Genomic DNA, 26,037 nt, shown 5'->3' with positions numbered 1-26,037 from the left:
GTGCTCCAAGTCCTGTCTTCCATCTGCACTCCGCCGTAGATGGTACGCAACACCTTGCGTTCGAAACTGCAAGGGCGCGTTGGGCCTGCACGTAGGGTCCATGTTTCGTGTCCATAAAGGACAACCGGTCTAATCAGCGTCTTGTAGATAGATAACTTCGTGTTACGGCGAACTTTATTCGATCGTAGAGTTCTGCGGAGTCCAAAGTAAGCACGATTTCCTGCCACAATGCGCCTCTGAATTTCTCTGCTGGTGTCGTTGTCGGCGGTCACCAGTAAGCCCAAGTACACGAATTCTTCAACCGCCTCGATTTCATCACCGTCGATATAAATTCGGGGTGGCGGGCGCGCTGATTCCTCCCTGGAGCCCTTTGCCATCATGAACTTTGTCTTCGACACATTAATGACTAATCCGATTCGCCTGGCTTCACTCTTTAGTTGGATGTACGATTCCGCCATCGTTTCAAATTTACGAGCAATAATATCTATATCATCAGCGAAACCAAGCAGCTGAACGGACTTCGTGAAAATCGTTCCACTCGTGTTTATCCCCGCTCTCCTTATTACACCCTCTAAAGCAAAGTTGAACAGCAAGCACGAAAGACCATCACCTTGCCGTAACCCTCTGCGAGATTCGAAGGGACTTGAGAGTGTCCCTGATACTTGAACTACGCACATCACTCGATCCATCGTCGCCTTGATCAATCGTGTCAGTTTATCCGGGAATCCGTATTCGTGCATAATCTACCATAGCTGTTCTAGAAGATCCTTAGATATTCAACTTTCCTTCAGGGATTCTTTCAGATTTTTTTTCTAAAGGAGTTCCCTTAGAAATCACTTCAGGATTTATTTCTCAACGTTTCTCCAGGAATATCTCAAGAGATTCTTCTCGGAATTACTGCACAGCATTATCCAGATTTTCGCGCATAGCTTCAGAGATTCCTTTTAAAAAAATAACATTTTTAGATTTTTTTTACCATTTTTTTTTAAGAATAGGCAATGTGAACAAAAGATCACACTCACAAAGAATGATTGCTATCATTCAAACTTATTAGTTTGCTAAAATTATGATAGAAATCAATCATTTTCCTTATAATTTCGGCACCCTATTTCGCCATAGTGTACCAGTTATGGTCAATCCTATAGGAAATGCATGCAAATAGTGCGAAGAAAATAAAAAAAAAATGTGTCCATAACTGGAACAGGGTTCCTATCATTGGCACACGTCGTAATAAATACTAAAAGTAGTTTTGGCTCCTTTTCTTTATTTTTCGTGTAAACTATAGAAACTAATCAATTATTTGACATATCGACGATATTCGTCGGTCTTCTTCTTAGTTTTGTACACATAGTTTTCCTTAGGTAGTGCGATAACTGATACAGGCACCCTACTTCACAAGTTCCTCTAGGGAAATTGTATCAGGGATTTCCATGCACTAATATCATCCAGACATTGTGCAAGAACTTCTTTCAAGAATCCAGAAGTATGTCAAAAATTCATTAGGAGATTTATTCAAGAATTCTTCCAGTATTTATGCAGTTTTTTTTTTCAAAGATTACTTTAAAACTTCTTCATGATTTAATACAGACATTTCTAGGGGATGTACTCCAGAAATACCTTCAAGGATTTTCTCAGAAACTTCTCCAGGATTTTTTCTTTGAATTTTTCCAAAAATTTCTCATAAAATTCTGCTAAAAAAATCCACTAAAGCTATCTGGAGAGTTTTTTTTTTCTACTCCTCTGTTGGGGAAATTAAGCCACTGCATCCAATTAACTGAACTTTTGTGGCAAATCTCAAGTTCCTCCAGGTATTCTCCAGAGACTTCTGCAGGACCTCCTCCAATGATTTTTTCTGAAATAATTTCAATTAAATTAAATCTCATCAGGAAATTTTTTAAACATTTCTTTAAAATTTCCTTCAGGTAACCCTCAAAGAGTAACACCAACATTGTTTATGTTATTTCATAAAATACTTCTGTAAATATCTTTGGAGGAATATCTCAAAGGAACAGAACGAACCGCTCTAAAAATTCTGAAAATGAAAAAAACACGTGGAAAAATGTTTTAGGTAATCTTTTACTGACAACCATTAAAAACTCTGAAGGAGTCTTAAGTGCTATTTCAGAAGGAATTCCTTAGTAAGACTTAGATAAAGTCCATGGAAGAATTTCTAAGAAGAACCCATTGAGGAATTTCTGAATAAATTGTCTTTCCAAATCCTGAAGAAATCTCTGGAGATGTTCTTGAACGGTTCCTTGCAATATTATGTGAAAGTATCCCAGAGAATTTTCTGAAATAGTTCTAGAAAGAGTTGCTAAAGAAATTGCTGAAAACTCTCCCTTAAAAACCCTTGATTGAATCTCTACAAGGATTTATTAATAAATATTTAGAAAAATTGCAAGAGAAATTTCTAAGCAAAATTCATAGGGAAGGTCCAAAAAAAAATCCAGGAGGAATTAATGAACATATTTTTAAAGGAATCCCTGAAAGAATGTCTGGAGGAATACTTTATTTGCAAAGGTTTATATAAATTTCCAAAGAAATATAAGGTGACCAATGGTATTATCGGCAGGTTTGTTCTTTTCGTCATGAGGGGTTTTTGTCGACCAAAATGCTTAAAACTTGGTCTAATATTTCAGTTTCAGATTGGAAAAGATTTGAGGCCAATTTTGAGTTCAATAATATGTTCAAAACGGCCGGAAACAGGTATGTTTCCTTATGTTAAACTTTCTAGGAATTGTTGCTGAAGATGTTTATAAATTTCTTAAAGAATCCGAATAAAAAATGATAATGGTTTCTTTGAAAGAATTTCAGGAGGATTTTCTGGTGAAAAATATGGAGGAATATCCGGGGGAATTCATGGAAGAATCTCTATATGATTGTTTTTTTTTGCAAAATCACAAAGAATATCTACTGAAATCACTAAACAAAATAATGGAAGAATTTCTGGAGAATTTACTGGGGAAACTCCATGAAGAAATTTATAGAAAAAGCTCTGGAAGAATGGACCTTTTTTACGTGAACTATTTAATGGAATTTATAATAAACCCGCCACAGAAGTTCTTTGAAAAAAATATGGAGGAATTAAAGGAAACTCTAAAAATATTTCTAAAGGAACATTCGGATTTCTTTTGAAGAATCCTTGGAGAAACTTCTGAAGAATTCTTCTAGAAGAATTCTTGGTGAAATTTCTGGAGGGTCCTGTATAGGAATTGCTTAAGATTTCAAGGAATATATGCCTCCAAGAATGTCATTCGTGAACTGCCATGAAAATCTTCCAAGAGGTATACAAAGAATATGTGAGAGAATGTGTTTAGAGAATATCGCCAAGAATTTTGTTGATAATCCGTTATGGTTTTCAAAAGAGTCTCGCTTAGTACTTAAAAATAATAAATGAGGAACTTCACAGTATTGCTGTAATAAATCATTAAATGAAATCGCGAAAAAAAATACAAAAGATTCACAAGAAGAACTTCAGAAAAATATGCCTAATATGCACAAAGAAAAAAAAAAGAAACAATTTAAAAATTACCACTGTAATTGGTATCATACTTAAACAGGTTGGCTAGAAAAAAAACCTATGTCGTTTTCTTATCGGCGTGGAAAATTTTTTTCGGCGGCGTGGAAAAATATGAACAGCGGCACGCCGAGTCAATTTAACTGGTGGCGGTGGCGTGGAAAAATCGTCGGCGACGGCGACGTACACGTCTAGTCTCCAGTTAGCCTTTTGGATAAGGCTTTGGATCGCCAATCTGGTGACGGCGTGTTTGATTCTTGTTCCGGTTGGGAACATTCCTCGACTTTCTTGAGAATAGTATTTGACTTGCTCACAATATACAAATTCACGCAATGGCAGACAAAGTAAGCCCGTCAATTAATAACTGTGAAAGTGCTCAAAGAACACTAAGTTCAAGTGAGGCAGGCCAAGAAGAAGGTGCTAGGTGCATTAAACTGTCAGGGACAATGACATCTCCGTCAAAATCTGGCCTTGTTCGTGCCTAAAGGTGAAAAAATGTCCATTACAAAAAGTTCCAAGATATGGGTTCGATAATTTTCAAAATGAGAGACGAACCAGCCAAGGGCTGAAAGTCTCTCAAATAAAGATAAATCAATCAATCAATTTTCAAAATGGTCTTACGTTTACCATTTCTGCTGTAGGCTTTTCATCTAAATAATCTAAACTAAACTAAAATAAACAACGGAATGATCGTTCCAAGTCCATATTTTTTTATTTAAAAATCAACCACTTACATTTGAATTGTACGAGCAAAGCAATGCATTATTTTTAGTCTATTGAAACGGAAACAAGACGTTGGATAAAGTAGAGACAGCCAAGAAAAAAAATAATGACAACCTGCCAGCCTTTGCATTAATCAGCTTCCTGTGTTCAAAGTTTCAACTTCGCAAAAAGTAACAGAAAATGTACAATCACTGCAGGCTGTCAGCTCACTTTCATATTTTTTGTTCCAGTTAGATCCAGATTTAATAGTCTGATTTCAATCTAAGCTATCAACACCAATTATAAAGTTTATTCAATTAAATAGCCTACTCGCGTTTAGCGCATTGCACCTCAAACAACCTGTTGATCTTTAAACGTTCATTCACCTACTCAATCCACAGTGCATCATATCACAGACATCGCCGAACGTATTAGGTAGGCGCATAAATGCATTGACTGCTGCAGGGCAACATTCTCGCATGGAGTCGCCTTTTCGGTATTCATACGAGAACAGAATAAGTGAAACCGTTTTCTATGCGCAGTCTCCACTCGCCGCGTAATGCATTTTGGTCATTAAATACCTCTTCAACACCACACTCACCCCAAGACATGTGATCTGCGACAGGATCATACAGCGCAAATCGCAAATCCCCTCAAAACAATCAACGCCTTCTTCATTACGCGCCGAGCTCTGCTGGTCGAACTCGATTCCGACAGGTATGGATGATAAAGCCCAGAGCGAGCGTGAGCTGTTCGATCAACGCACCCTTTCTCAGTCAGTCGTGGTAGAACTAATCGTCGTCTTTAGATCGTAGCATGGCATCTATCTTACTAAACGAGCAGCATGAGCAGAGCACTCCAGCGCCACTCAATACTTGATCTTCGCGATTGCCTTCTTGGGCCAGGGACGAACGGCGACGGCGATGGTGGTGAGTGACATAACTGTCGCAGCATAGTGGCGTATGATACGGTATGCATCGTAAGTGGAAAACCAGCTAGAACCAGCATATGTGCGAATACTTTATACCATATTGCAACATGGTCGTCCTTTAAGAACAGTGATTCTCAACACAAGAGAGCATGAGGGTTTAGTGTACACTGCAGGAATTTCTGAAAAAGTCGCTGATGGAGCCCGTGAGGGAGTTCCAGGAAAAATCTCAGGAGAATTCCCTCAATGAAGTCAAAAAAAAATCTCTGATGGTATTCATGAAGGAATCCCTGGAAAAAAAAAACATCTACAGAAATCTCTGAACTCCAAGAGAAACTTCTGACAGATTTTCTTGAGAGATTCAAGAAGAAATTCCTGGAAGAATCCCTGAAGAAATTTTTGAACAAATCAATGAAAAACTTCTTGAATGAATAAATTAAGTAACTCCTTGAGAACTCCCTGGAGAATTCCTCAGAGAATTACAGGATAAATTGCCTTCTTCAAAGAATCCCTGACTGTAGAAGTCGCTGGATTAGCTTCTGGAGAAATCCCTGGAGCAATTTTTGGATAAATCTTAACCTTTCAGGATGCACGCCATCAAGCAACCGAAGCTGCACCGCGCTCGCGCAGTATACAACGAGCGAAATTTTTTGGTAGTGTTGTACTTTTTACAACAACGCGCGTCCCAAAGGAAATCCAAGACTTCACGACGGAATTTTTGAAGAAATTCCTGGGGAAATCCCTCCTGCAATTTTTGGAGAAATCCTCAAAGATTGAGTGGATTGAGTGTACATTGCTGTTTACGTTATAGCTCCGGATACGTTTTTGATTTTCAAACTGTTGTAGCTTCTCATAAAATGACCTGTATGTTTTAGCGTCTAATGTGATATCCGTTGAAACCGATTTAAGAAAATTGTTGGTCCTTGCTTCGCGGAATCCTTAAAAATCGACGTTTAAAGCCAATTAATTACATTACGTCGGTGCGTTTTTTCGATTACAATGGCGAGTGAGCGCATTTGCAACAAATGTCTTCTGAGTATTGGTGCAAAAGACCTGTATAGCGTATGTGAAGGAGAATGCGCGTGTTTGTTCCACGCCAATTGTGTTGGTATACACGAAGAAGACTTGTGTATGATGGCACTAAAAACAAACATCGTCTGGATGTGCGATACATGCTTGATCCGATTTCGTAGAACGAGCGAGCGAGCGGCGGCAGATTCACCTGTAGATACGATCCAACCCAAACCCATCGACGACGAAGTGAAAGAACTTAAAATCGCTGTGGCGGGAATACTAGAGATGATTTCCAAAATTGCTCCAACCGCTGTTTCGAATGATTGCGAAGTACTGCATTCCACACCTGTTTCGACAAACTTGCCGTCCGATGTGATCAATACGAGTGTTATGAATGTAAGCAACGTGGAAAATGATCAACTATCACACCGTGCGGAGAGTGACGACGATCTGTCATTGTTTATTTCAAACATTGATGCTAGTGTGTCTGAGTGCGACGTTCGTATAATGGTTTCACGAGTACTGGGTACTAGCGTTCCCGAACGCATCGATGTGCTAAAGTTAGTTTCGAAATGGAACAATAGCAGGCCACCTGATTACATTTCTTTCAAAGTTTCTCTCGATAAAAAGTGGAAATCTAAAGCATTGAATCAAATAATATGGCCAAAATATGTGAAATGTAGGGAATTTGTTCCACGACATAATTTAACTTGGAGGCCAGAATGTTAGAAATATTACAGAATCAATGATAGGCTTAGTTCAATGTTGTATCTTGTAAATGATGGATTGTATATTTAGTTTGTGAAGCTTATGTATGTTTGTTTTATTGTGCATGTATTTAAAAGGTATATTGCTGCTTTTTTATGATTCATGTATGAATATATTAGGCTTAAAATATTCAATAAGACTGAAAAAGTCAGTTGGATTACATTAATAAATAAAAAAAAAAAAAAAGAAATGCCAGGAGGAATCTCCGAAAATTTTCTGAAAAAATCGCCGAAGGAGATCCTGGAAAAAATCTCTCCAGTAATTACAGGAGAAAATTCTCCAGGAACTTCGGAAGAAATCCCCTAAAAAATTCCAGGGAAAATCTCTGAAGTATTACAAAAAATAAAATTTTTGAAGAACTTCTGAAAAAAAAAAACAATGAGAAATCCCTGTAGCACTCTTGGTGAATCCTTGAAGAAACTCCTGCAGAAATCCCTGAAGGAATTGCAGAGCTAATTTCTGTAAGAAATCCAGCCAGAGTCCCTTCAGGGATTCTAGGAGGGATTTCTAAAGGAATCCCTGGAAAATTCCTGGAGGAATCCCAGAAGGAGTCCATTAAGGAGCTCTTGCTTAAATCCATGGTCTTGAAGTATTCCATGAAGGAATTTGAGAAGAAATCCCCAAACGAGATCCTGAAGAAATCTACCCGGGTAGAGGTGAATGGAAAACCAAAAACAAAAGAATAACAAATCTTATTGTCATAAATTATTTTGTCATTCATGAGTTCTTCATGAAGAGCATAAAACAACATGTCAATAGCACAATATGATAACATATCAAAATATGCTACTCACTTGTCATTTATCAAATTTGGAAGAATAACTACTGTACTGAATGTAACAAATTTTGCAATTGGTGAGATATTGTTGACCTCTTACGAGTTTGATGAACCATCACAGTTAAGGCACTTATTAAGAGCAGCATTATGACAAAAATTTTATTTTGGTTATTGTAATGGTAACCTTTGATATTTTTTTTTGGTTGACAGGCGAATAACTGATCTGTTTTCAATAACTCAATAATGGTATATTTTGCAATTCTCAACATAAAATTTTGTTGTTCTTGGTTTGCCATTGTAATGTCAAAATTTGACATTCTTCAATTATTTGTTTAAGCAATGTCAGTTATTATTTTTGATCTGAACAAACAATTTTACCATTCAGTAGATCTTTTTAAATTGTAAAACTTGCAACTGTTTTGTAATTCTTTCTTGCCCGGGTATCCAACAATATCAGGAGAAATCTCTCGAAGAACTTCTGGAATATCCCTGAAGAAACTTCTGACTGAATTCCTGAAAGAACTCCCGCAAAAATCATCGAAGGAATTCCTGGAGAGTTCCTAGGAAGAATCTCTGAAAAAGTACGTGAATAAATTCTTCACAAAGAATTCTAAGAGAAAGCTCTGAAGGAGTTTACGGAGAAAATTCTGGAGGAGTCGCTAGAGAAATCTCTGAAGGAATTCCTGAAGTAGTTCCTTGAGAAATCTATCAAGGAATTCCAGAAGAAAAACCTCGCGGAGGTTCCTCAAGTGAGATTCCACAAAGGATTCCAGGAGAAATCTCTGGGGAAAATTATTAAAGAAATCCTATAGGAATCCCTGAAGCAGCTGCTGGAGGAATCCATGATGAAAATCTCAGAGGAATCGCTATTGAAATTAATGAAAGAATCCCTAAAAGAATTTCTGGTGAAATTCCTGAAAAAATCCCTGAAAGAGTTCCTTCAGAAATCCATAAAGGGGATCCTGAAGAATTCTCAGAAGGAACTCTTGGACATATCCCTGTGGAAATTCGGGAAAAAATTCCTGAAGAAGTTTTTGGAGAAATCCCTCCAGTATGTCCAAGAGATATTCCTGAAAAATTTTCAGGAACATCCCTGAACCAGCTTTTGGAGGAGTCCAAGAAGAAATGTTTGAAGGATTCTCCGAAGAATCCAAAGAGATGTCTCTGAAGGTAAGATCGATGAAAGAGTTTATGAAGAAATTCTGGGAGGAGTTCCTAAAGGAATATCTGAAGGAATCCCTGAAGAGTTCCTGGAGGAATCCCTGAAGAAACTTTCTTTTTTTTTCCTTTAGAAATTCCTCAAGGAATTCCAGAAGAAATCGCTCAAGAATTACAAGAAGACATCCTTGAAGAAATTCCTGAAGAATTCACAGAAGAAGTTCCTGAAGAAATCCGTGAAGAAATATCTGAGGAAATGCCTCACAGAATCTGAGGAGAATTCCCTGCAGGAACTACAAGAGAGTTCCCTACAGGAACTTCAACAGAAATTCCTCAAGGAATTCCCAAACAAATATCTTAAGGAATTCTTAGAAACTAAAAAACTAGATGCTGCTCTGAAATAACTGCTGGAGGAATCTGATAAAATATCTTAGAAAAATCCCTGATGAAATTTCTGCAATAAGCCACGAAGAAATTTCTAGATAAATCTCTGAAGGAATTTCTGGAGGAATTGAATGAAGAACTTCGTGAATCAATCCCAGATGGAATTCCTGGAGGAATCATTAAAGAACTATCTGGAGGAATTTCTGATTTAACTCCAGTTGAAACCTTGACGGAACACCCTGAACCCTGGAGAAATCTCTTATGTAATTCCTGGAGAAATCTGAGAAATAAATCATGGAGCAATCTTTGAAGGAACTGCTAGAGAAACCCGAGCGGACGAAAATATCAAATAAAGAACTACGAAATCACTGAACTTGTTTTTATATCTTGTTTTGTTATTATCGACTTATCAAGACATTACGTTTCTATAACATGTTTTGTGAGACAATCTTATTTTGTTATGGCCAAGCTATTTGTATACGGCTATTAAATTACATTTGAATAATACATTTTGTTGTAGAACAAGTTCAGTTATTATTGAACTATGAAGAGTATACTAGTAGTTTATCAACAACATCACAACAATAACAAGTTTGGAAATAAAACCTACGTGATTTTGTATAGCAATTAGCAATGATAAAGATATGTCATCGAAGATTATTTTGTTATTCATATAGCGCCATAATTTACTTTGTCGTGTGTTCGATACCATCACTGATTTAGCTTTCGGATTGTTATCAACAAATTAACTGCAATTAAAGTGTTATTTAAACTAACAAAACGTGTTATGAAATTGGTCTTTCAGGAACTTTTTTTTATATTTGTTATTTTGCTGCTTATGACAGCCATGTTTATGACACAATATGTTATGTCAAATATTGAAGAAAGATCACATCTAGTATTTTCTTGTGATATTGTAAATTTGACCTATTTTCCTCTACATGGGTGAAAATGTCAAACCGGTATAACTTTATTCATCGTGGGAAAATTACATTTTAAAATGTCGCATCAAGTATAAATATATTGTTGATAATCGCTCAAAATTTCATTCAATTCGGTTCACTGGTTTCCGAGATATGAAAGTTCAAAAATTAGTTGTCTAAAAAAGAGTGGTTCACGACAACGGTCGCGAAAGATTAATCAATTTATCCCAAATTAGTACCAATGATGCACAGCATATATAATAGGTTGACAAGTAGTCAAAATTTGAGAATTTTTGATGCACTTTATGAAAAGTTACAGCATATTGAACTTCATCCAGGAATTCCTTCAAGTTTTTTTCCTGGCCTTCTTCCAGGTACTTCTTCCGTGGTTTCTCCATAAATTTATTCTAGGATTTCCCTAGAATTCCCTTCTGTGATTCCTCAGGAAGCTCCACATGAGATTTTTTGGGGTTCCTTTAGAAGTTCTCTTCTGAGATTCCTTAAAGATTCAATATGGGACTCCTTCAGGAACTCCTTAGAGGATTGCTTCAGATATTCCTTAAGGAACTTCAAAAAATTTCTTCCGGAATTTCTCAAGGAGTTCCGGGAATCCTGCAGGAATTCCATTTGAGATTATTTCTGTAGTTCCTTCTGGGATTTGTTCAGAAATTCTTTCTAAGATCTTTACAGGAATCCCAAAAGATCCCTGACAAGAATGCGTTTCAGTATTCCTCTAACAGCTTATCCGAGATCCCTCCAGGAACTTCTTTCGGGATTTCAACGGTAATTCCACCAAGTACTCATTCCGGAATTTTTTTTAGGAACTACTTCCTGGATTCTTTCGGAAACTCTTTCCTGGATTTCTGCGGGACTTCTTCAGGAATATTTCAGAGAACTTCTTCTGGGCTTCTGTAAGGAATTGCTTGTGGAAAATTTTCAGGAACTTCTTTCGGGAACTCTTTCCGGGATTCCCCTTAGAACTTCTTCCAGGTATTTTTTCAGAAACTCTCCGGGATTTCTGCAAGAACTCTTTCCAGATTTCATCTAGGCAGAGCTTTGGCTGGAATTCCTGAAAACCCTCTTAAATTCCTCCGGCAGTTTATTCTGGAGTTTTGTGATTTTCTGAAGGAACCCCAAAAAGAACCTTTGATTATGGAGAAGCAACAGAATGAATTTCAGAAAAAAATGGCTATGATAAAAGGATTAATGCAGAAGGAATCTCGCAATTAATTTCTAAAAATATTCAGGAAAGAATCCCTGGAGAAATCTTAGCAAAAGCTTTTGAAGGAATTCCAGATGAAACCTCTCAATGAATCTCAGGAGAAATCCTTGAAAAACACCAGAGAGAACTTCTGAAGAAATCTTGCATAACCCCCCGGAAAAATCTCATCAAGAGCTTACCGGTAATCCCAGAAGAATGTTCTGGAATAAATTTGAGGACAAACCGCGAAGAATCTCTTGAAGAAATCCCGAAAGTCCAAATCACGGCCACGAAATGTCAAATACTTAGAATTTTTTTCTTAGCAATCGCGACTTGCATTACCCTATAATAAGTATTGTAGATTGTGGTGACCCTCCATAGCCAGAGAGTTAGACGGTCAGCGGACTCACCGAACGTTGGACTAGTAACTGCCGGATTGGCAGGATCTGAGGCCGGATCTACTGGACAGGCTTGATTTCCGGCAGATGACCGCCGGATAGATAGGTGACCTGGCAGGACAGCGGGCTTGATCGACGACACGAGATGGTTGACGGTTGATCGTTGGACGGAAAGGGACGGATACCAGGCAGGACAGCGGGCTTGATCGGACAAGACAGCAGACTTGATCTTCGACACGAGATGGTTGATGGTTGATCGTTGAACGGAAAGGGACGAATACCGGACAGGACAGTAGGCTCGATCGACAGGAACAGATACCTGGCAGGGTCGCAACCTTGACGAACAGGGACAGGATTTGCTCCACCACCAGATGAATCGGGACGAGGACCAGACACTTGAACGATGACTTTGACTACAAACGGGCAGATAATGGGAGCCACACGAGGCAAAGGGATTTTCTTGTAGATCTGGTAATTAATGAGAGGTTTTGTTTTTTTTCGACTTGTCTCTCCAAATTCACTATTAAGACTGATTTTATTATAAAATTTTCCTACGCAGGTCTCCTATGATTTTTAATTTATTGGCAACTACGATAACTAAATTGACTACATGCATGAACTAGTTGTTTTTTTTTTAATCTATTAATCCTATTCTCTACATAGATATCAATCAAAACCGTTGTTGGGAGTGACGTTGCTAAGAAAGTCAATTTCACTCCATTGAAGCTTCTCGTCCTGGAAAGCGACACAGGAATTTTACGCCTTGTGTACTGGCTCGAAAGCCTAGTTTGTTCGTCAGTCCGGTCGGAGAAAATAGTGACCAAAGCGTAGGGGGTAAAAAGTTCATGACAATCGTAGGCGATCAAAGTCGATAAAGCTGAAAATCCGTCACGAAAGCTCCACTGAAAGAACAGTGATGTATAAACGGATCGACACAAGAGCACCACAACAGATGGCATTACTTCATGATTCCGTATATTGAACGTTTCCAGAAATCTAACAAAAAAAAACGTGAATCTAATCTTTGAGGAAGGTTAAATAAATAACCGAAACCGTCGGGTTAAAATGCAATAATCGTTTTATGCAAACGTTTGAAGAGCTCCAAGGCTGTAGACACCCCCTCTGCCGATAGAAAATATCCCAAAAAAAATCGACATAGCAATCGTGATTGTGACAACTACATATTTCAAATCAGAATGATCTCACTAAATTCTTCAATTCGAGATAGAAACGGGTGTCTCACAATGGTCCAATTTTGAGAAAAGCCGACAGAAACAAAATTTTTGAACATCTCTTAAATGGGTTTCAGTATACTGATCATTCATCTACAATATAAGAAGCGTTGACTGTCTTTTAAATAAATTGGAAATCATGGTTTTTTATCTTTTTACAGCGCTAAATAGCTGCTAATGGAAAAATTGCTGATTTTTTGATAAAGAATACAAGCAAGTTCAACCACTACAAAAGTCTAATAATATGAGTAATTCAACGACTTCCAGAAGTTTATTCGTAAGTTCTTGTGTATATTAGGCACCTGCAATGGAAAAAGAGATCAAAATAACACTTTTGGCTTTAGAATTACCATCACATATTATTAGTCAAGGATGTTTTCGATCACCTGGCAATCGTTTGACTCATTTGTCCATGACTCAATTCAAAAACCTAATATTGAAATGTTATGTTTGGCAAAGTTGTAGATTAGTATTTTTCCTACAATTGTCACCAAGGATGCCATATTCTAACTCTAATATTCATCGAGTAAAAGTGTTAGTACCACCTACTCATACTAAACGATCGGATTTTTCAATCGTTTAGAATTTGGATTGAGTAGGATGTACTAGTGCTCTAGCGCCGTATATATGAGAGTTAGAATGTAGCGTCCTTGAAGATAATTGTAGGAAAAACCCTAATCTACAATTTTGCCGAACACCACATTTCAATATTAGGGTTCGGAACTGATTTTTGGACAAATGAGTCAATCGATTGCCAAGTGATCAAAAACATCCCTGTTATTAGTACGAGAAATTAAAAAAAAACAACTTCAAAGTGTCTTACGAAGTGCCTACTCCCCACGCAGATATTCGGTTCAAACGCTCGTCTAAGTATGCAGAATTGATTGAGAAAAATGGCAGCTGCCAAGAGCTGCCAAAACATAAGCGCCATAATGATATGTGTACAGTGTACAGCCAAATTGTATAAAAACAGCAATTTTGTTCGGAATGCGCTCGAAGAAATCGATAAATAATGCAAATGCTATACATATGAAATTGAAAGCTCAAGAATGTTTCAGTATATTCATTTAGGCTAAAACTAGCAGACTACTATGATTTGGCAATTGTTGCCACGTATTTTCAAATCTGGACCACTGTGTGTCTTTTCGTTTCGATCAGCCAAACTTTTTTTCTGCAAATGAAGCACTAACAACACCCTCTTCAGCACGCATGGCGGTGCATATAATTCTCATACAATAATGCCTTTGTCTGTTGATTGCAGCAAGGAGGAACAATACTTTTGTCACTAGTCTTTAGTGTGCCACCATTTTATGGAAAAATAATTGGAAAACATGTGTAAAATACATTTAAAGAACTGAAAAATAACAAGCCTCTGAAGCCGGGCCTTCTGTTTTACAGTTCGGTATTCAGTCACAAAAAAACGTCGAGTGTTTTATAGTATTTCTTACATTTCAGTATTGTGCTTGTGTGTTTCATCATCATGATACAGCTAGAATTTCTTTCATATCTTAAATAGACAGTTAGCTGTGCCGTTTATTAAATTATTTAGGGAAATCTCATGTAAAGCCGTATGTGAACCGCGTTCCGCAGTTTGGTGCCTACTATTTTACTGCTAATAGCATAATTTAATGATCTCTGCACCTGTGCAATGCATTTTCTTAGCAAGGTAACTTCGATTCAAATTTCACAATAATCCATCACCAGTTGGATAGCTACTTAGTCGGTACAAAAACAAACCCCATAGGAAGGTTGAACGTTTTCCACGCTATACCTAACATACCTGATCACGATCGTGATCAGGAGCGATGTTCCCATCACCGATCTGTAGGGGTGCGAGTTTTCCCGGGCCCCCCAAATGGATTGTTCTTTCAAATGTTCAAACCATTCGATCGTCTCGTTGTTGGCCAGTCAGTAGCGAGCGACCACGAGTGCTACTCACGGTGCTCACGGGCTCGGAACGAATTGGTAATAACAGTACGGATGTTTACACGGTGCGGTGTGTTGTATGCCTTTGTGCGGGAACGGTAAGTGTGCGGCGGGGAAGCCGTTTGCTGCTGAAGCATAGAAAGGAGAGGTTTTCAATGAACTAACGAAGCCAATGGCCTGGTAAATGCAAATGAATTGGCGGTTGGCCATTCAATTGCGGGAAAAGTGTCGACCTGAATGGCCACATACTTATTTTTATGTTTTTGATTTTTTTAGTGTCGGTTGTCACGCGCTGTAACCTGGCCGCAAGCTGCTCGATTAAGAAGTAGACGCCAACGTTGCTGTCATAGAATTTATGAACTGAATCGGAATATGTGGGGTTGAATGCGTCTATGAATGATTTATTTATTAATTTTGAAAATTGGGAAATACTTCTATGGTCCATCTGCGTCGAATTTCCGTTCATTTCTCTGACCGACCCAACTATCTACACTCAGAATCTACTTTTGGGTCAATTTTTCTTTGGTGCTACTCTGCCGTAATTCTGCAAAGTGACGTAAGCGCCATTCAAAATGTCGATATATTTTGGTATATTATATAAAATATCTGGTGTAAAAATAACACTGTGGTAGGCTTGCTGTATTAAAATGCAAGATCTAATCGTAATCTATCATCTATGGAAAGAAACTTAGAGGATGAGCAAGAGTTTTATGCATAATAACCAAAAAATGAGCCAAAACTATCAATGTCGCTTACGTCACTTTGCAGAATTACGGCAGTACTGTCCCACGCACGCTGCCATTTGACCGTAGAGGTCAACCTGGTAGTTCTACGAATGCGCCTTGTGGCGCGCATTTCGAAGCACTTTATGTCCTCCCCGATAAGGATGCCAATAAGCACCATACCGTTGGTCGATGTCACAGAGCGCATCGTGTGCCACAGTATCGTATGCACTTGCCACCCTTAGGTGCCCTCAGTACAAGTACTTTCCATCCAGCTTATCACGGTAGCTGCGCAGAAGCTTGCGTTTACTGGCATACACCGCAGAGCTATTGGACATCATCCGAGAAAGCGCTACTGTAGCAAAGTTAATGATATTGTAGATGGAATGCAATGATGATGATAGTGCAATCGCCTACATAAATCCAGGGTTTCCTTCAGGATTTTTTCTTGCGTCCCTTCAAAGTTCCGTTCATAGATTCTTGCAGGAAATCTATCAGGAAATCCTTTCAAAAATTGATTCTTGGATCAAGTTCAAGAAGTCTTGGCTCTTGCCTTTGTCTTTAATTTCTACAGAAAGTCCTGCTGAATGCTTGGAATCCCTAAGAAATTCCTCTAGGCATTTAATTTTTGCAATTATCTTAAGGATGTCTTTAACAAGTCTCAAAATGTTTTTTTTTTCCAAAAAAAATGAGTTCCTTGAAAAATTATGTCATGAGTTTTTCTTAATTACTCCCGAACTCCACAAGTTCCTCATGACATTCTTTAAGGAATTCTTCTAAAAGATTTTTTGAAAAATTCTTTCAGATATTATTACAGGGAACCCTTCAAAAAATGTTCAAGACGTTTCGCTAAATATCTGTAGCAATATATCTAGAAGTTCTTCCTGCGATACCGTCAGAAAATTGCACGAGGATTCCCTTAAAATCTCTTCAAGGATTCCTTCATTAAGTCCTTCAGATTTCTTCTGAGCAATTACTACTAGAGCATCTGGAAAAATCCCTGGAGCAATCTAAGAAGGAATCCTAGGAAATATTTGTAACAGAGTAACAGCAGCAACTTAAAAATGAATCCCTGTAGGTGTGGAGCGGACCTGGTGGGAAGGTTAGAACACTTGACTATCACGCCGAGGACCTGGGATCGAATCCCACTCCCGACAAACTCGCAAAATGTGAGTTCTTCTTTCGGAAGGGAAGTAAAGCGTGGGTTCCGAGATGAACTATCCTAGGGCTAAAAATCTCGTTAATACAGATAAAAAAAATCCCTGTAGGTGATTCGGCAGGAATCCCTGAATGACTTTTTGAAGGAATTCATTGAAGAATCTCTGAAAAAAACAATGAAAGAACTTATGAAAGGCATCCCTTGCTAAAATTCCCAAATCATTTAACGAGTGCCTGTGGATATTTTTTAGGAATTCCTTCAGAAATTATTTCAAAAATTTCAGGGAAGTTTTGAGAGATTTGTTCAGAAATTCCAGGAATATTTTAAAAACTTCTTGCAAAATTACTGTTAGTGATTTGGGTAAGAATTCCTCCAGACATTTTATATACATTATATAAATAAAAAAATAAATAAAAAAATAATTGTCTACAGAAGTTCATACAGCGTTAACTTCAGGATTTCCTCCAGTTATTGCTCTATACATTTAGCTAGAAATTTATCTGGAATTTTGTTCTGAGGATAACTTTAAGTATTTCTCCACGAATTCTTTAACAAATTTCTAGAAGAATTCAATAAGAAATATCTCAAGAATGTTCTCTAAGGATCTTTACAGAAGTTTATCTATTATTTCTTCGGAGATACGCCCACGGATTTCTCCAGGATTGCTTTCAGGAAATATCTCAGAATTTTAATAAAAATGTTTCTACAGAAATTTTCCTCAAAAATACACAATATTATTTCTAAGAATTTCACAAAGGGATTTCGAAGAGTTTTTCCAAGAAGTTCGTTAAAATTCCTCTTGGCATTGCTTCAAGAATTTGCGTGGGCTTTGTTCATTTCTTTTTCCTCTAGAAATTCATGCAGTTGTACTTTCTGAGGTTTCACGGAGATTTCACTGAGTATTTATTCAAAAATCCATTCAGGAATTCCATCAAAAAGACCTCCAGAGACTTCTTTTGAATTTTTGGGATTTCTTCAAGAGTTTCAGTAATGGATTTCTTCAAAAGATATTTCATGGAGTTTTTATCAGAAACTCCTCTAAAACAATTTCTTATAATCGTGAAGAGATTCCTTCAGAAATTCTTTGAATGTTACCTCCAAGAACTTCTTGAGATTTTGTTTTCAGAGATCCCTACAGGAATTCTTACAAGGATTTTTTTCAGCAACTGCTTCTGTTGCTGAAATATATCCTGGGATTCCTTCAGATATTCCAACTGGAACAATTTCAGATACACTCCTAGGTTTTTTTTAGGAAGTTCTTTCAAAAAATGCATAAAAATAATTGGAAGCATTCTTGAAAGAAAATTCTGAAGAAATCCCTGTTACTGTCTGAAGGAAAGTTCTGATGATACCTTTTGGAATTCCCAGAAAGAAATCTTCAAAATTTTCTGGGAGGTTTCCTGAACGATATTCCTGAAGCAATTTTTGAAGTTATTTCTGGAGCAATTCTTGGATGAATTCCTTGAGAGGATACACGAAAATCTCTTAAACCGAAAGAAAAAATCTTCAGAAATTATTGAAGAGATTCTTGAAAAAATGTTTAATAGAACTCTGAAAAAATGTATGCAGAAATTTCAGACAATGGTACTGATGGAGTTCTTGAAAAAATTGCTCAAAAAAAATCTAAGGGATCCCTGGTGTACTTTATGAAGGAATCATTGCAAAAAACTCCTCATGGAGATATCTCTGGAGGAATTCATAGAAGAGTTACTTACACAATTTTTGAAGGGATTAGTAAACACAATTTCTAAAAGAAATCCTACAAAAATAAACTGGAGGATTTTTTTGGAGAACCACCACAAAATAAACTTTTTGAAGGAAGCTCTGGAAAAATAAAAAAATGTTCAATTAGCTGTAACCATTCGAAAAGTGCATCAAATATTCTCAAAATTTCACTGTGGGTTCATCAACTAGTTATGTATCAGTGTTCCAAATTTGGAAAATGTCTGTACTCTACGAAGTTAGAAAGATTCTTGAAAAAGGTATGATCATCCGATAGCAAACTTTGAGCTGTTATATCTCTGGATCCAATGAACCGATTGCAATGAAATTTTAACCATTTGACTTAACTTAAAATTCTTAACACTGAAGAAAGTTATAAAGATTTGATTATTTTCCTAATAAAACACCAATTAATCCATAACTTCAACTTTGTTTTAAAATTCAAGATGCAATTAATAGCTCATTATTTTTTTCTCTAAATGACTTACATATAAATGTGTTTTGAAGGAAAGTAACAACAAAGCCGCCAATAAATTTAAAAAGTAATGGGATGCATATTAAAAATAGACCAATTTACTGAAAATTGTGAAGCAAATGAAATCGCTTTAACTTTTTATCTTGTTAAAAATAAGTTGAGTCAACCGTTTTTCAGAGTTTATTATAAAACTCATGAATGGTCAAAATTTCATTGCAATCGGTTCATTGAATCCGGAGATATAGCAGCTCAAAATTGGCTATCGGATAATTATACCTTTTTCAAAAATCTTTATAACTTTGTGTAGAATAGCCCGATCTTTTCCAAAATTGGACCACTGATACACAACTAGTTGATGAACTAACAGTGAAACTTTGAGAATACTTAATACTTTTTTCGGAAAGTTACAGCTGGTTGAAAATTTTTTGAAAAGTGAAAATTTTGCCTGTCCCGATCATTTTGTCTATCCCCTGTACTTGGAAGAACCGGAAATTTCTAAGCAAGTATCAATAGAAGAATTTCTTGAAAAGAAAACCCTTGAAAATAGAAAAGGAGTACAGTCACTTTTGTATGAATTATTGAGAGAATCGTCATAGAAGTTCGGAGAAAAAATCTGAAAGAAACACTGTAAAAAGGATTTTATAAATCATATGCAATCTGGAGACACTCATGATGGAAATAATTTCTGGAAGACCTCCTGAGAAAATATCTGAATTTCAAAATGAAAACGCAAGAGCAATTTCTAAAAGAGTTTAAGGATTTTTTTTTTGAGAAATTTCCAGAAGAGCCCGTGGAGAAATTTCAAGGAAAACTCCTGTAGCAATTCCTTCAGATTTAATCGAAAAAATATATGAAAGAATGAACGAATTTGTGCAGCAACTTTTGGAGATATCTTTGGAACCTTTGGAGAAAATCTTGCTGCAATTATTCTAGGAAATCCTGCAAAATCTTCTTTTTTTTTTAAATTTTCAGAAAAAAATATTGGTAGACCCTCAAACAATTTCTGGAAGTTTCACTAGAGGTGATCGTGAAGAAAATTCTAAAGAAGTACATGAGATGAGAAGAATTCTCGGACAAATCTGTAGAAGAATTTTTGATAAACTCATAATAGAAAATCCTGCATAACTATTACAGGTAAATTTCTTGGAGAAATTTATGGAGGAATTTCCCGGAATTGTTCATGATAAAGCGCCATGTTGAAGTCATTCGTATGGACTCGTAGCAATAAATGGGGCGCTTAAAACTACAAATCTTGGTAACCAGCTCTGACTTTATCTTTTTTAAACTGACTCCTTAATCGATAATGAACTACCCCATTTCCTTAAATAATCGTTGCAATGAAGGGATTATGGGGATTATTATGTTATGGAAATCCAACAACAGTTGTATTGTCTAACTATCATTCCCTCTTTTTTATTGACAACCGTAAAACATAACCTTACTCAAGCTGTGAGTCCTTGAGCCGTGTATGTTAACTTTTTTTTTTATCTATATTAACGAGATTTTTGCCCTAGGCTAGTTTATCTCGGGACCCACGCTTTACATCCCTTCCGAAGGAAGAACTCACATTTTGCGAGTTTGTCGGGAGTGAGATTCGATCCTACGTTCTCGTCGTGATAGTCTAGTGTTCTAACCATCACACCAGGTCCGCTCCACATGTTAAATTTTTTTTAGCTAGTCCTAAGCCCCATTTATTGGTTGTCTCTGCAATTTCGATTGCTGCGGTCAATCTCAAAATTGAACCTATGAACTGTGCTGTCATCTACGCTAATACTCAAATTCTGGCTATTTCAACAAAAATAATCTTATAATATCCGTCTTTTCATTCGCAGATGACACCTGGAAGGTGCACCGCAAGCTACTGAACCCGACGTTCAACACCCGCATCCTGAACAGTTTCATTCCGATCTTCAACGACTGCGCCGATAAAATGATCGAAAGCATCAAGGAACACGCCGCCCCGGGAAAAGTACTCAACATTCTGGAGTTTACCTCACCCTGTACGCTGGCCATGATTTGCCGTACGTCCCTTGGGGGGAAAGTGTTGGAACGCGAAGGCACCCAGAAGTTTGTGGAAGGACTTGAGATGTAGGTGAACGGTGGTTTTATTTCATGGATTACGAACGAATGACTGTTACTACTGTTATTGCTTACAGAATTCTTAGCAACGTCGGCCTTCGCATGTTCAACGCAAATCTCCACCCGGACATTGTGTATCGGTTTACTCGTTTCTATCGTAAAGAAATGGAGTCCCGGAAGTTCTGCTATGCGTTTACAGACAAGGTAAATATCCTGAAATTTCATAAAAGAAACTTCACCGATTTTGTACCTGTTTTTATCACCAGATCATCGTCGAGAAGCAACAGGAGCTAGCCGAAGCCAAAGCCAAGGGAAAGCAGGACACGAACAACAACGCCAACGATTCCGGCAACGACAACTTCGAGGAGGAGGAAGATGATCTGTTGTCGTACAAGAAGCCGCAGATCTTCATCGACCAGCTGTTGACGATTCCTCTGCCCGATGGGAAACCTTTCTCGCACAAGGAGATCTCCGATCACATCTACACGATGATCGCTGCCGGAAACGAAACTTCGGCCACGCAGGCAGCCCACACCCTCATGTACCTGGCGATGCATCCGGAAGTTCAGGAAAAGGCCGTCAAGGAGATCAAGGAGCTGCTTCCCACACCGGAGTCAACGATCACCTCGGAAGTTATGAAGAACATGGTCTACATGGAACGGATCATCAAGGAATCGCAACGCCTTGCTCCGGTGGCAGCCGTTTATGGTCGGAAAACTATCGCAGACCTTCAGCTGGATCAGTTCACGATTCCGAAAGGTAACATTTTCGTTTTGAACATCTTTGCTTTGCACCGACGAAAAGAGTACTGGGGTGAGGACGCTGACCTGTTCAATCCTGACCGATTCCTTCCGGAGAACAGCAAGAACCGACATCTGTTCGCGTATCTTCCATTCAGTGGTGGCAATCGAGGTTGTATTGGTGAGTATTCTGAAACAATGAGTTGTCCCAGAGTCGTTTTAATATTCCCTCTTCTTTTCAGGAAACCGTTACGCCATGATGAGCATGAAGACGATCGTGACGGCAATTCTGCGAAACTTCAAGATAACCACCGATCTGCAGTATGAAAAAATCGAATTCAAGTTCAAGGTATCGATGCACTTGTCCGGTCCACATCGCACCTTTGTTGAACCGCGGAACCTCTACGGATGATCATGACCGCGCCGAGCGCCACTAGAATAAGTCCTAATCTTAGTATGTATGGAACCCACTAAAACATACCTTTTACCACTGGTTGTTGCACATGAGGTTCTTTGGTTACCAGTTAGCAGCTTGCAATACTCAACGCGTGTACTAGTTTATCGAACGGTAGGCTATATGGTTTGCAAACATTATAATTGGAAAACAATAAAGAATACACCAATACACGTGAAGCGTTCTATGCTGTAACCCGCACAGACGGTTGCCAGCCTTGTTATCCACGCCAAGTTTGAAACTGAATTAATCATCACAAGTCCGATAAGTCCAATGAAGCCATAAGTGCCCTCACCCTGTTGATTGCACGTTGTCTATAGATACATATGTTAAGAAACTAAATCAGCCCGGGCGGCCGGTGCACGCCGGACGACACGCAACTCGAAGCCCAGTTCAACCGAGTAAATACCTATAATTACCCGTGTCTGCCGCGCATGGCACAACAACGTTCACGTAGCTGGGCTGAAGTGTTTTGATCGGTGTGACGGATTAGCAACGGTAGCGGCGCGAGTTGGTCACTCGTTCACGCTTGTGAGTGATGATCCGTTAGGAGATGTAATTCGATCTTTTCTAGTGAATCTTATGGTTTTCTTTGGGAAATTTTACCAGATTTCTTACTAATCCTTTTCCCAAAACAACAATTAGCACACAGTGCCACACAAGAAAACCGGTAAATGCAATTCTCATTTGCTGCATGGAACCTGCAGTATAAGCAGTTATGTTGAAGATATTTATTGAACCCCACTAAACATAAATTCTCCCGGGTGGCACGAAACAGGCCTCTAGGGTATATTTACAGAAGCTGATTGAATCGATGCTATTGCGAAATGCTCGAGCTCAGAAATGGAGACAAAATGGAAATAAATAGGACTATAAATTTTCGTTTGTCGCATTTTGCATTTACTTTCACGGGGAACATTTGTCATTGATGATCGACTGTTCCTTTGTGTTAATTGTGTAAGAGAGTGTTTCTAAGTGAATTTCGTGAAGCCTCGGCATGAGTGTATTAGTTCCCTCCCAGTGAATTGCATTCCCTGTGGTGCTATCATGAAATCATTTGCTCGATTTAAGTTTTTTTTTGAGTCAGAGTCGGTTTTTGTTTTATGGCTTGCTTGGTGTGATTTCATGCATGGTCGATGGTAAAGTCTGCATAAATCTTGCATGATGAGTGAAGGAACACAAATTTGTTAGTTCGTTCCATGCTAATATGTTATTGTGAATTTTCAACAAATAATTTCTCCTAAAAATGCGTGCAGTATTTAGACTATACCACTGCAATGTGAACGATTATCGCTTTGTTGAGTCCATCACTGAAAATAACAGCTTGAACTCTCAATTCATTACATAGGGGAACTTACGTATTTTCAGCCGTTTTGTTCTCTTCGTCATGGGTTTTTTTGAACCTGTTGTCTCATAGTTGGCTTCAAATCCTTCCCTACCAAGCTGAATTATATGCCCAAATTTCAGGTAATTGGGACCACAAAACCCCTCATGACGAAGAAAACAAACCTGCCGATAATACCCTTTGTCAAGCTATTTCTATAAAGAGAAGATTACATTTTGCCAAAACAAATTTCTTCCGCAGCAATTGCACAGACGCAGATAGCAACGGTTGCAACATTTATTTTCTTTCTCGATGTTCATTAGGACGTTACCGGCGCCATTATTGACAATTTGGAGCCTAGAGTTCTTAAGGATGCACTTGTGCTTTTGAAAGTTTTAGGTGCGGCTTCCTCATATCTTCGTCATGTCACCTTAGAAGAAGTAAAAAAAACTAAATAAAATGTCGGCGGAATGATTGAACGAATCTCTCGATCTTTGTTACCTAAGCTGTAAACTAAGAATGTGGATGATACTTTAGAGGAATTTGTAAATACAATCTCAAAGGAATTTCCAACAAATTTCAGCATCAATCATAAAATTGAACATGAATAAAAGAGCTCGTAAAAGATTCATGAGGGATTTCAGAATACATCTTTGGATGAATTATCCCGTTAAAGCCCAAGGTGCCTAACAGTTCTAATCTTCTAACAAATATGTTATAAATGTTAGGCTTGAAATTGGGTTTCTGAGTAACACATAAAAGAGTAATAGAATAGTTCCTGAAAAAAAACTGAAGTAGAGGGGGTGAGAATGGTTCAAAGTTTTTAAAATTGCTTATCTTAGAAGATAAGTTAATTATTTTGATCATAGTGATTAAACTTACTTGATATACAATATAACCACAGAGAAACAGACGTAACACTTAGAACAAATTTCATTGAAAAACATCGTCACGAAAACGTAATCGCACAATGCCAAACGTACTGTGATTGGCCGGGCCGCTACTAGATGGCGGTAGTGAGCAAACGTCAAACAGGTGTAAAAACGATACCAGCGACGCGAATGGCCAATCGACCTACTACTGAATATTTGAATCAACCGTTAAAAAGGTGATCGGTGGGAAGCGATGAGAGTGCGACGTCTGTTTCTCTGTGATATAACCATGACGAACAAGAACTGGGATGATTCTAGAAGTGATTAAGCCACCTAGAAGGGCTAATATAACCGTTTTTTTTTTTTTTTGAAAATTGGAACTATAATTTTTGTGGGCGTTGTTGCCATTTTAAGCCATTAAAGGTAGATTCTAAATAGCTCTGAAGAGGGGGAGAGGTTAAATCTTAATGAAATGGGGGAGGGAAGATCGTTGAAATTTGTTTTGAATGTAAGCAAAATATTATAAATATAATCCATAGTTTTGGACCATTCCTTTCAGTACGAACTCTCATGTAAATGATGTTCGGACTTTATGTTGGCAAGGTAAATCACTCCGTCTTAAGATAGAGGATCGTATAAATATTAAGTAAAACGTCATTTCACATTTTAAGACCCACTTTCGTAATAGTTTTTTGTGAATTACTACTGCTAGTGCTAAAAACATCAATACAGAATAATTTGCTTTCTGTAGCCAAAGAACAATTTTCTCCTACTTCACAAGAACTATGCTACAGTTTTTTAAGAGAATCTTTTATGAAGGAAATTATTTTAAAATTGACCCTTATTTACATTGTGTGGATGTTTTTTTTCCTAATCTGGATGATAATTCTTTAGAGTAGAATTTCTTCGATTCCTTGAGCAATTCAGATTACTGATATTTTGTTTGAGTTCCTCGAGAGGCCTAAATTATTTTCTCTAAATATTCCCTTTAGGTTCTTTTCGGGAATTCTTCCAGGGATTGTTTTAGATGTTTCTTCAGGAATTTCTCCAGAAAATTCTCAAGCGATTCTTTTGGAAGTTCCTCAAAAGGTTAGATCGTAAACTTCTCTTGGGATTTAAAAAAAAAACCTTTCTTTGGGGGTTCTTTCAGAAATTTTCCGGGGTATGTTCAGAGATTCTTTCAAGAGCTCTTTCAGAAATCGCTTCAGTATTGATTTCTCGACGTTTCTCCAGGAATATCTCAAGAAATTTTCCTTATAATTACTGCACGTCATTCTCGAGTTTAAATGGCATTGCTACAGAGATTCTTAAAATAAAAATATTTTTTTTATTTTTTTTTTTTTTTGTGATTGCAACCTATAAGAATTGCCGGGGCCCGTGGCGTAGTTGGTCACACGTTCGCTTTATATGCGGATGGTCATGGGTTTGATTCCCAGCCCCGGCACTTGCAATTTTTCGTCAGTTGCTTTTCCCCTGAAAGCAACTGACACTGACCCTCTTCTGAGTCCCATGGCTCAAACGGACCCGGATACCTGGACATCGGCGAACTGCTACTCATAAT

General features: G+C 37.8%; 1 protein-coding gene across 1 annotated transcript in view; it reads left to right on the top strand.

The window, feature by feature from the left end:
- The window catches only part of LOC109405771 (cytochrome P450 4c21-like), a 34,007-nt gene extending 11,554 nt beyond the window's left edge, over window positions 1-22,453 (top strand). The window contains exons 2-5 of the mRNA XM_062859052.1: window positions 20,840-21,095; window positions 21,164-21,290; window positions 21,353-22,007; window positions 22,069-22,453. Coding sequence (XP_062715036.1) covers window positions 20,840-21,095; window positions 21,164-21,290; window positions 21,353-22,007; window positions 22,069-22,238 — 1,208 coding nt within the window. The 3' untranslated portion in view covers window positions 22,239-22,453. The remainder of the gene's footprint in view (window positions 1-20,839; window positions 21,096-21,163; window positions 21,291-21,352; window positions 22,008-22,068) is intronic.
- Window positions 22,454-26,037: the final 3,584 nt, after the last annotated feature.

The sequence above is a fragment of the Aedes albopictus genome, chromosome 3 (assembly GCF_035046485.1).
Source record: "Aedes albopictus strain Foshan chromosome 3, AalbF5, whole genome shotgun sequence".
NCBI classification, from domain to species: Eukaryota; Metazoa; Arthropoda; class Insecta; order Diptera; family Culicidae; genus Aedes; species Aedes albopictus.
This window is presented reverse-complemented; position numbering and strand designations above follow the sequence as displayed.